We start from the raw sequence: 12,192 nt of genomic DNA on the forward strand, positions 1-12,192 counted from the left end.
AGCATGTTTTCAGATTTTTTTTTGAAATTTGTAAAAGAAATTGGGGGAGATATCACATTTACGTATGTATTCAGACACCTTACTCAGTACTTTGTTGAAGCAAACTGGCAGCGATTACAGCCTCAAGTCTTTTTTGGGTATGACGCTACAAGCTTGGCACACCTGTATTTGGAGAGTTTCTCCCATTCTTCTCTGCAGAACTTCTTCAGCTCTGTCAGGTTGGACATCTGTGTTCAGAGATGTTCGATCGGTTTCAAGTCCAGGCTCTGGCTGGGCCACTCAAGGACATTCAGAGACTTGTCATTTTAGAATAAGGCTGTAACTTAACAAAATGTGGGGAAAGTCAAAAGCGGTCTGAATTCTCTCTGGCGGTACTGTGTTTTGCTATGTACTTCCATTCCTTTCTCTCTCACTGCTTCTCTCCACAGGAACGAGTGATGAAGTTCCCGACTGAGAAGGAGGAGGAGGAGGAGACGTGGAGGGACTTCTTTTACTCTCATCTCCAGGAGAAGCTCTGTGAGGAGAGGAGATGGTCGGAGAAGAAGTTCAGCAACCGGAAGAGGGAGGTGGAGAGCTGGATCGTTAAGATACAGCAGGAGTGGAGACGGAGGGAGACGGCTCAGAGGAACATGGTATTTACAATTTAGCTACAATTCATCTTCTGTTATGATGTTACTTATTAACACTGGTGTTTTGCTGAAAAAATATGACGTCCATTGTGATATGGGTCAGATTGACCCGCACAGTTTAAACACACTCAAGACAGTCAAAGAACCAAGTAAAAACAGACAAAAACTTTATTTTGTCTTGTCAGACCTTTCAGAAAGAAGAAATACAAGAACATTTGATTTCAAAAACTCTATATTTAAGAACTATTTGTGAAACTTCTTTCCTTTATCACAAACAAGCATTTTCTGTTTGGAACTCATTTTTGCGTGTCTGTGTCAAAGATCTGCTGGTCTCGCACTGAGAAGGAGAAGCTCGAGGAAGCTCCTTTTCACCCAAACATCATTATAAAAGTACAACCAGAACCAGTCAAAACAAAACACATCAAAGACACGTATTCTTTTGGGGACGTGTGCAAAATATCTATACGCATGAAAGCCTCCGGGTTAAAATGACCCACAACATCGTGTTTGTATACAAAATTCTACACAGACATTCCACAACACATCAGCGTCCACATTGTGAAGTTAGGTTTATGACCCTAAATGAGGAGAAGTCTTTTAATTTCATGGAGAAAAAGAGAGGTTAACTAGTATTTTAGACAACTCAAAAGTGGTAATGGTTCAAATTGACCCAGCAACACAGTAGAAGGGTTAAAAGTTCCACGAAATAGTAATATCAGTTTCTTTATCTCAAGGTGCCAACTCATTCCTCAACTTTTTGCCAGAGCATAAGATGTGCATATGTATTTCAAATTGTTGTTTTTCATGTTGTTGTTACATGTTAAAACCAGGTTTTTGCTTAAGTTCACTTTTTGAGTGTAATGTTTGAATGCTTTGCTAATAAAAATGTTTTTGTTATTATTACTAAGGTGTTCAAGCTGCTGATTATGGACCTTCCTCAGAGGAGGAGAGTCATTGAGAACCTCCGAGAGATGGACGACCCCACCAGCGATCAGGTGGAGAGAGAGCTGGACGGAGAGGAGAGGAGGACGGAAAACATCGGGATGAAAAAGAGGAGTGAAGAGGGAGACGGAAGGAGAGGAAAAGAGGTGGAGGAGATGAATGAGGGAGCGAGAGGGAAGGAGAAAAGCCAGAGCCATGGTGAGAGGAAGGAGGAAGAGAAAAGATACCAGATGCTTGTGGAAATGCAGCGTATCTGTTCCCACGAAGAGAAAAGAGAAAGGGAAACCTTCCTGAGAAACAAGGAGAGGGAGGAAAAGAAAAGGGAGGATGAGGAGAGAATGAGACAGTTGGCACATCTGGCCAAGGAAAAAAGGGATGTGGACAGAAGGGAGAGAGAGACGCGCAGGATGGAGAGGGAGATAGTGGAGAAGAGAAAGGAGGTTGACCACAGAGTGATGTCTGTGAACAGGAAGGTGCTCTCTCTCAGGTCCGAGGCTGAACAAATCAGGAAGGAGAGAAAGTCACTAAGGATGTTTCAGAGCAAGCTAGAGAACCAGGGACTAAATATGGAAGTCCAGAGCAGGGCTCAGAACCAGGGACTAAATATGGAAGTCCAGAGCAGCGGCTCAGAACCAGGGACTAAATATGGAAGTCCAGAGCAGGGCTCAGAACCAGGGACTAAATATGGAAGTCCAGAGCAGGGCTCAGAACCAGGTAGTGAGAATGGAAACTCCGAGCGAGAACCAGGAAGTGAAGAGAAGTGTTAAGCAGAGCGCCGATCAAGGCAGACAGAAATGCTCTGTGGTAAGAGAAAACACCTCTCATTTACACTTGCTGCTTGGCCATAGGGTCTGTATAGGTGGCTAAATGTAAACAGCTATACTTTGTTATCAAGGGATAACAATGAGCAGGACACAATTTATTAATAGGATCCTCTTATCTGTCTTTATGTGTGTTGTAGAGTGGGGAAGTGCTGTATGAGTTTTGTACATCTCACATGTTAAAAACGAACATTCAATCTGTAGTTTGTTTACTGATTAGTTGCATTGTCCTCTTTTTATCTCCTTCTTTCTTTCTCTCCATCTCTTCCCCTCCTCTTTCACAGAAAGCAGATGAGGAGAAAACACAGAATGACATTCGAAGAGAGGAAGAAAAGAGGCAAATCGAGGAGGGGGACAAGAAGGACGAGATACCGAGTGTGAGTGAGAGATTCAGTGAGAGAGAAGGGAAGGGACAGAGAGAGGAGGAGAGGAAGAGTCGAGAAACTGGGATTGATAGTAACATTGAAAGTGAGGCAGTTGGTGTGATGGAAGACAACAGAAAGATGTCGGAAGACTGTGTCAGCCGGAAAGAGACAGATAAGGAAAGGAGGAGTGAGAAGGCTGTGAGAGTAGAGAAAAAGGAGGTGTCTGAGGAGAGGGAAATAAAGTTGGAGAAGAAGAAGTCTGAGGATGAACAGAGTGAGAAAAAGACAAAAGAGACAAAGCAAGAAAAGCAGACTTCAACAGAGACAGAACTGAGTGACTGGGATGAGGACAGTGAGGAGGAAGAGATTGTGGCGGTGAAGTTGAAGGTGAATAAGAAACAGAAGAGCGAGGCGGTGAAGAAGAGGTCTGAGGATGAACAGAGTGAGAAAAAGACAAAAGAGACAAAGCAAGAAAAGCAGACTTCAGCAGAGACAGAACTGAGTGACTGGGATGAGGACAGTGAGGAGGAAGAGATTGTGTCGGCGAAATTGACGAAGAAGAAACAGAAAGAGCTGGAAGAGAGGCAGAAGGAGGAGAAAAGGGTGAGAAAGGAGGAGAAGAAGAAGGAAGAAGAGCGCCTGATGAATAGGGAGGAGGACAAGAGGAAAGAGGAGGAGAAGAAGCTACCAGAGCAGGTAATGCATTCTCCAACACTTTATCTAGAATTCTATTTTACAAATAACTCCCACTTTTCCTACATTGGAGGGGGCTATACAAAACCATTTCAGTCCTTCCCAATTTCATTGTGTGTGATTGCACTTCTTGCCCGATAGTCAAACATGTCAATCTAAAATATATAAATCCGTCAATTTTAACGGAACAGGTGAGCCTGAAAGTCCTGCAGGAATCCTGGAAGAAGGCTAAAGCGGAGGACAGGAAGAGATCTGAGGCACCCAAAATGGAAGCAGAACAGCAGCACCAGTGGGCTGATTTTTTCAGTAATTTGAGGGAGGAGGAGGAGCAACGGCAACTAAAGGAGTTGGAGAAGAACAGGAGGAAGGAGTTCGCTGTCCAGGGGGGCTTCCAGATGTTCCATAAAAAATCCCCAGGAAATGAGTCAGCAATATCGGTGAGTTCATCTGAGGACACTGGCTCTGAGTGGGAGAGGCAGTGGGAGGAGGAGAAGAGGAGGGAGAAGGAGAGGAAGGAGGAGGAGGAGAAGAGGAAGAGACTGGAAAATAAGAAGAGGGAGGAGATGGCAAAGGAACGGGAGGAGCAGAAGAATAGAGAGGCGGAGGCGAAGTGGCAGGCACGTCTTGTTCCCAAGAAAAAGAAAGGTGTATTTAAGTCATTCTTCAACATTTTCACGTAGAAGAATGTGACATAGAGCAGTAAAAAATAAATGAAAACATTACATATTTTCAAAATTTTTATCAAGCATTGATCAAATGGAATAAAAATATAGTTTTTTTTATTCCAAAGGAAATGTTCATGTGTATTTCTTTCTCTATGTTAATATTAACGTTAATCACTTAGTGACATAAGAAAGAAAACGATAGCTGCAAGCAGAAATAATAGAAACAGTCTCACTTAGTCACCTGTTGGGCACCGTGGGAATTAAAAAGACATAACTTAAAGCATGCCATCTACGTTATATCATTCTATATCAAATTGGTGAAGTGTTATGCCTAGTATGTTTGCCACAGCGCCACCATGTGGCCAAGTGCTATCATACTGATGCCACTGTCCCTCCCAATTTTCTCTCTCTCTCTCTCTCTCTCTCTCTCTCTCTCTCTCTCTCTCTCTCTCTCTCTCTCTCCCTCTGCTAATGTACACCACACCAATGGGGGAGAGCGCTCATTAAAAAATAGCCAGCAGGCAGAGTAAGAAGCGTCTTACCTGTCTCTCTCTTCTTCCACCTCCACCTTCTCTTCTTCCTTGTCCCTCTTTTCCTCCTCTCTCCTCTATCTCTCATTCATCTTAGTCCGGATGGTTTCTGGTCCTTATAAATACATAATATCACTGTGTTGTTCATGTGAAAAAATATATCTCCACAGGCTATGATATTTGCATATTGCTATCTCTGGAACATAGAAACGGAGATGAGATATCGCTAAATGAAAGCTTGAGTATTATTCAAAAGAATAATCTTGAAACAGAACAAAAAAAAAACAAGTTACTCGCTGAACAAAACGATGCCACTGGACCTCCTGGGTGTGCTATGGTGACACGGGCGTGACGGAGGGAAGGACGGACGGACAGACAGACAAAACTCAGAGAGAGCGAGAGAGAGAGAGAGAAGAGAGAGAGCGAGAGAGAGAGAGAGAGAGAGAGAGAGAGAGAGAGAGAGAGAGAGAGAGAGAGAGAGAGAGAGAGAGAGAGAGAGAGAGAGAGAGAGAGATCGGGTCAGAAAGACACACTCACTCACTCTGTGTGATTGGATTAAAAATAGAGCTGTGGACAGGCTCTCTGAAAGGTGAGAATAACCAACGGGAATGATCAGGGACAGCCAAGCAGGACCTGTGTGTGTTTCCTGAATAACACTCATCAAACCACACTGACATAGTTATATATACAGGTAACTGCCAAAATAAAGGAAACCCCAACATAAAGTGTCTTAATAGGGTGTTGGGCCACCACGAGCCTCCAGGACAGCTTCAATGCACCTTGGCATAGATTCTACCAGTGTCTGGAACTCTATTGGATGGATGCGACACCATTCTTCCACGAGAAATTACATCATTTGGTGTTTTAAAGATGGTGGTAGTCGCCAATAAGTGTTCAATTGGGTTTGAGATCTGGTGACTGATATGGCCATGGCATATGGTTGACATGCTCATCAAACCATTGAGTGACCACTCATGCCCTGTGGATGGAGGCATTGTCATCCTATGGGGAGCATAGCCATGGTAGCCAAAATAATGGCCTGCCCAGCATTTTTATACATGACCCTAAGACCGGTGGCATGTTAATTGCTTAATTAACTCAAAAAACAGACCTGTGTGGGAGCACCTGCTTTCAATATACTTTGTATCCCTCATTTAATCAAGTGTTTCCATTATTCTGGCAGTTACCTGTATATGTCATTTAGCAGACACTTTTATCTAAAATGACTGACACTCATGCATACATTTCACATATGGGTGGTATTGGGACTTGAACCCACTATCCTAGCATTGCAAGCACAATCCTCTACCAACTGAGCTATAGAGGACCAATACTGCCGTGCTTTCTGCAGACCTCTCACAGAAACCACTGTGTATACAAAGTAATGCGACCTTCATTCATTCATTTGTAATGTGCAATTGTGATATAGAAACATTCTAAAGCATGTTGAAGACCCATATTATCTTCAAAATAAGACAAAGTGTGTGATTGTGTGTGTGTGTGTGTCTGTGAAGTCTTCCAGGGGTCAGGGTGCTGCTGGTGGGGCCATAATGAAGATTAATGTACTGGAAGCCTCTGACTACGTTGAAAAAAAAATTGCTGGTACTGTGTGTGCCTGCAGGGCACCCTTCCACTCCATCCTCAGATGAGCTGAGACAAGTGTCAGAGCAGGAAATGTCAGAGCGCTGCCACAGACCCTCAGTGCCTGACAGACATCACACCGCCACTTTCACTGTTCTACACACGCACACATGCGCAAAGTCACGCACACACACGAACATGCACGAGCGTGCACACAAACGAATGCGCACACGCACTCACTCATAATATTACTTCTCCATAAAATACAAAAATGATATCAGGCTATATTGTAAACCTTATACAGTATGTACGAATGTGTACAGTCTACTCCAGACATTATAATAATGGTATGTTTAAGCAATAAGGCCTGAGGGGGAGTGGTATATGAACAATATATCATGCCTCAGGGCTGTTCTTAAGCACGATTCATCATGGAGTGCCTAGATACGGCCCTTAGCCGTGATATATTGGCCACATACCGTAAGCCCCTGAGGTGCCTTATTGCTATTATAAACTGGTTACCAACCTAATTAGAGCAGTAAAAAGAAATGTATTGCCATACCTGTGGTATACAGTCTGGTATACCACGGCTGTCAGCCAATTAGAACTCAGGGCTTGAACCATCCAGTTTATAATGTCTATTACACCATTTGGCCCTAGTGTATAAAGCCATTTCCGAGCGAGAAGAGAAGAGAAGAGAAAGAGAGAGAAGAGAGAGAGAGAAGAGAGAGAGAGAGATGAGAGAGAGAGAAAAGAGAGAAAGAGAGATGAGAGAAGAGAAGAGAGAGAGAGAGAGAGAGAGAGAAGAGAGAAGAGAGAGAGAGAGAAGAGAGAGAGAGAGAGAGAGAGAGAGAGAGAGAGAGGAGAGAGAGAGAGACGAGAGAGAGAGAGAGAGAAGAGAGAGAGAGAGAGAGAGAGAGAAGAGAGAGAGAGAGAGAGAGAGAAGGGGAGGTGAGAGAGGGAGAAAAATGTGTCTGTTGGCATGTAATGTGTTTTGTTTTGCTAAGCAGAGCTGTGTTGTACATGTTACAGATGTCTTAAGTAATTCCACCATCTGGGCTTTAGCTCTGTGCCCTGTGACCCACGCTCATCTAAGTTGTGCTATCTGGGTCTTCCTTGGACAAGTCATTACGTTTAGCCCCAAAACAGCCATTTGTCTACAACTTGGCACAAGATTAAAATAGTAGAAATACCTCAAGTAATGAAAAATCTCATTGCATGTTTGAACAGCGCTTTTTTACTGCCTGGTTAGCAACCCCCCCTCTCTTCCCCCTCTCCTCCCTCTCTCCTTACTGGCTGTGCACTTTGCAGTCCCCTGCGGGGGGGGCGGGGGGGGTCCTTGGCCTGGGTCACTGGCGTGATCACACCAGTTCAGGGCTTGTCAAAGGGTGTGTGTGTGTGTTTGTGTGCGATGTGTGTGTGTGTGTGCCATCGCAGCTGATGTGCTGTCCGGCCGCATTGCTGTCTTGGTGACAATGAGTGCTCCTGCCAAACGCCCGGCAACCAGAGTCACATCTGCTCCTGTCGGTCGTCACGGCGATATCACTAAGGTCTGCCCCGCAACCAGCACATGGCCAGGAGGAGAGAGAGACAGATAGAGAGAGATAGGAGAGAGATGGGAGAGAGATAGGGGTAGAGAGAGCAAGAGAGAGAGAGAGATACATTGAGAGAGAGAGTGAGAGAGAGACGGAAAGAGAGAGATATTTATGTTTTTTTCCCTTTTGTAGTTTAACTATTTGCACATAATATGACATTTGTAATGTCTTTATTCTTTTTTTTCTCACTTTTGTTTATTATCTAGTTCATCTGCTTTGGCAATGTTAACATATGCCAATAAAGCCCTTAAATTAAAATGAGAGAGAGAGAGAGAGAGAGAGAGAGAGAAGTATAGCTATATAGAGAGGGTAGTGAAAGAGAGGCTGAGAAAGGGATAGAGATAGAGAGAGATGGCTGCAGATACACAGAAAACGAGAGAGAGAGAGAGTACCTGTTGTATTTCTTCAGTCTGATCACTGTTGACATGTATAGCTCCAGTCCCTGTCACCACTCTGTCTCACGCCAACCTCCCAGGCTATGCCTGCTTGACTGCCTCTCCTCTCCTCAGCTGTCTTTGTGTCTCTTCCACACCAGCCCTGTGATGGCAGGCCATGTGGGCTGTGTATCTGGCTCACAGCGTGGGGCTAACAAAGTGGAAAATATGAGGAGAGAAAAGACTTGACTGTTGGCTGCAGTGGGTTTTCGCTCCTCTGACAGTGGATAGACTTCAGTAAAGTCACTGTTGACCTCTTCCAGTCGGCTGGAGACACAGCAACACAGGTTAAATACGCCTCTACCTCACCTCTCTCACTCCTTTTCCCCTCCCTCCTTTCTCATCACTCTTTTCTTTCCCTCTCCCTCCACCTCTCCTCTCCACCTCTCCCTCCACCTCTTTCTCCTTTTTCTCTGCACCCTTTCTCCTTAATCATACTAGCCTCATGAACATGGCCTAGACTCTGGCTATTTGAAACATCATCTATTTAGCTCCCTCCCTCCCTACTTCCTCCCTCCCTACTTCCTCCCTCCCTACTCCCTCCCTCCCTCCCTCCCTCATAAATCCTCCCTCCCTCCCTCATAAATAGGTATAAGGGCAGGTGTTTAACCTTACCTAAGGGGTGATTGTGGCGGTCGGCTGTTAAACGAGTGGAGCGAGAGACTTCCACTCTGAATGCAGACGAGTGAACCCCTGGCCTTTATCTCATACAGTTATACTGTTGATATGTCAGTGGCGCAATGGATATCAGGAACTTTTAGAGTCAAACTACATGGGTTTTCAATGGTTACAGTATGGTCAAGAGTCTACTGAATCTGGACATGCATGCGTGACAATCAGAACTGAATGTGATCATCTGTGTCAAGTAATGAGGGATGTTTATCGTTGCTGTGGTCATTTCAGGGTGTCAAGGATGCCCGGTTGTAACTATGCCTGTCCCATATATAAGAAGCCTGTAAGGATGGACCTTGAATTACATTGCTTACTTGTGGACTGAGGACTGCTCACGCCTGAAGTATGATACTAGTGGTGTGGCGCTGCTGTGTGAAGTCAAATTAACCATTCTATATTGTTATAATAGTAATCTTGGAGTGCAGTGTTTCGTGGTTAAAGGGGAATTGCACAGTTCAACAACAACAAAGTTGACACCTTTTTCCCATCATTGTGTTGTTAAACAGCTGAGGGATGTGGCTGGGAAATGTAACCTTTAAGGATTAAAGAAAGGGAAGTGTCATCATTTAGATTATAGTGGCAAGCTTCGTAAAACAAGTTGCACCTATCACTGTTGCAGGAATTATAGAAAATAAAGTTGCACGCACTATTTACCACCAATTATTGAAACGTTGAATATTTTGGGTGTGCGTTTTACTTATTTATTTTACTTGGGAATAATTCTCATCGTCCTTATTTTTGTAACTCACATAATATGGTTGTTACTAGACTAATATAAAAACAAAATATAATTTTCTAATATAATTATTTCCGTCGCCAGTGGCGTAGACCAAGACGACTCACCTCCACTTTATTTTGCGTTCTCCTCAACGCTCCCGTTCCCTTTTATATTGCAGGCATCAGAGAGAGAGAGGGACTCGTCAAATTGCAGTAATTTTACCCTTTCTTTTGTGCACGCTAGCCCTAGTACAATCTTCCCTGGGGAAACCTATGCGGGGAGAATCTCTTTTAGGCGAGGCGTGCACTTTATGGGCGTCTTGAATGGTTCGGAATTCATAGATGACTTCCGAGGGCCCTCTAGTGCGCGAGATGCTACCTAGATACGGGTTACTCCGATGAGGGCCCACTAATGCCGGCGGCCCCACAGAAAGGTCGCTTCACACCATCTGTGGGAGGACCCACTCAACCATGCAATAACGGCTAAATAGAAATTCCACTCCAAACTGTCTGCCACTGTCACCCTCTGCGGCTTACCTGGCCGCAAGGCTGCAGTCTCCGGTCTTGAGTCTTTCTGAGTTCTCCTTTTTTCTCTTATGGCATCGTGGGGTCGGAAGGACTACTTGGGAGGGGAAGGCGGGTGGCGCGAGATGTGAGAATCTGGGACGGTAGAGCAAGAGGGTGAGGTGTACCTGCCGTGGAAAGGGGAGGGGACGTTTTATAAATGTCCTCTGGTTGTGAAGGCATGTTGAGAGGAGAGAGAGATAACTCTCGCCTCAGGACGGCGTATTACTTCGAACTGCTTATGGTTCGTTGACGATTCGTCCTCGCTTTTTCCAACACGCTGTAGCGCTGGGACTCGGTAGTTATGAGCGCTGACGTCTCCGCTGCAATCCCTTGGGGCCATAAATGATCTCACAGAGCGGCGCCTGAAAAAGACAAGCCATAAAAAGTGGTAACAAATAAATTAAATTAAAAAATAACCAAAGTGATGTGTTGAGGGCATACCACCTAGACGCCCCGACCAAGCACACGGTATCAAGACCGGCAAGCGCTTTATCAGGGCTGGGAACCAAGTGAAGACAGTTACACCGGAAAGCCACCGGTTCCTGTTTTCTTAAACCCATGCATTCTACATCTGACAGTGTGGCTACACGAGTAAAACCCATACGATTAGCTTCTTTTGAGGCATGTCGAATCTCTGTCTCTCTTACGAGGGCGGATGTATAAGAGCGTCAGGGGGGACCTCATTCATGAGCGTTCACTCTGATTTGGTCCTGGTTAAGTCTCCTGGAGCCCACTCGGGTTAAGGGATGACTCACGCTTTTTGAACTGGATTCAAAGATTAGGAAGCAGGTGAATTCAAATCCTAGGTATTATCGGGGAGTCGATGAGGGTGACTCCAGCGGCATTAAGTGACAAGATTACAGGAATCTTTGTTAGTACGTTATCCCGTAGAAAGTTGGCGCTGGTAGGCACAGTCAGGTTTGTTCACTGGAATGTTCATTGGCCCCGTTCCTGGTGTAGGTGTGTGGGGCCAGGATTCGGTTGGGAGTCAACTCGATAGTACGAGCTAGTAGAGTCTGGTGTGACGAAGGATGGTTGGGTTGTGTGATGGAACGCGTCGACTCGGTTGGCACACCTTGGGCGAGACGGCAGGGTTGGTATCAGAGAAATGTAGGGGTTGTCAGGCGTAGTGGTAGATTGAGGATTGTCCGGCTTCTCAGCTTCAGGATTTTCCAGATGGTACTACAATAGGTATGCAATCACCGATTGCTATGCATAGCACCACCTCATTAACCACACTTCCACACGCAGAACAGCCGTTATGGTTGTACTAGACTAGTGAATCACCCGTAATTCTCGCACTTGGGTGTTACATGTGCGTGATGGTCTCACACATCCCACACACAAACACACCTTTTGCCTATTCACTCTTCTTTCTTAAACTAATATACTGCTCATCATATCCTGCTTATTTTACACTTCTTCTGTATCACATACACCACCGCTACCTCAATCATTGATATCCTCACTATCTCACTCTATGAAGAATCACAAAGAGCGTAACACAGTAGGGGAAGACCTGCCCACACCTAGCTGGGAAATCTCCCTCTTCGACTTTCCACTCACGCTCGCATAACAAATTACTTTAACTCAATCCTGCTCCTGTAGCTTTGGTCCTCACTCACACAACACACACACACACACACACACACGCACACACATAAACACACACCACACACACAACACACACACAACACACCACACACACCACACACCACAATATACATTTAACTGATGTGTTCCATCCCACAAATAGAACACCTCAGCGCATTGTATTTATCATAAAACATAAAACACCAGACCATTTGATCTTCCTCTCCTCTCTTCTCTCTCTTCCCTCCTCCCTCCCTCTACTCCTCCTCTCCTCCCTCTCCCTCTCCTCTCTCTCGTCTCCCTCCCTCTGTCCCCTGGTTAAAGAGAGTAATCTTCTGCTTCCATTAAGGAGAATATGCAGGCTTCACTTTGGGGAGAGAGCGCAGGC

The 12,192-nt window shown here is 45.0% G+C and overlaps 1 protein-coding gene across 1 annotated transcript; it reads left to right on the plus strand.

The window, feature by feature from the left end:
- The first annotated feature begins 2,852 nt into the window (after nt 1-2,852).
- LOC139027630 (uncharacterized) lies at nt 2,853-4,144 on the plus strand. Its single transcript, XM_070443291.1, has 2 exons — nt 2,853-3,453; nt 3,642-4,144. The coding sequence occupies exons 1-2, from the start codon at nt 2,878-2,880 to the stop codon at nt 4,128-4,130; spliced, it is 1,065 nt and encodes a 354-aa protein (XP_070299392.1). The 5' UTR covers nt 2,853-2,877; the 3' UTR covers nt 4,131-4,144.
- The last annotated feature ends 8,048 nt before the right edge of the window (nt 4,145-12,192 follow it).

This window comes from Salvelinus sp. IW2-2015, linkage group LG4q.2 (genome assembly GCF_002910315.2).
Source record: "Salvelinus sp. IW2-2015 linkage group LG4q.2, ASM291031v2, whole genome shotgun sequence".
Lineage (NCBI taxonomy): Eukaryota > Metazoa > Chordata > Actinopteri > Salmoniformes > Salmonidae > Salvelinus > Salvelinus sp. IW2-2015.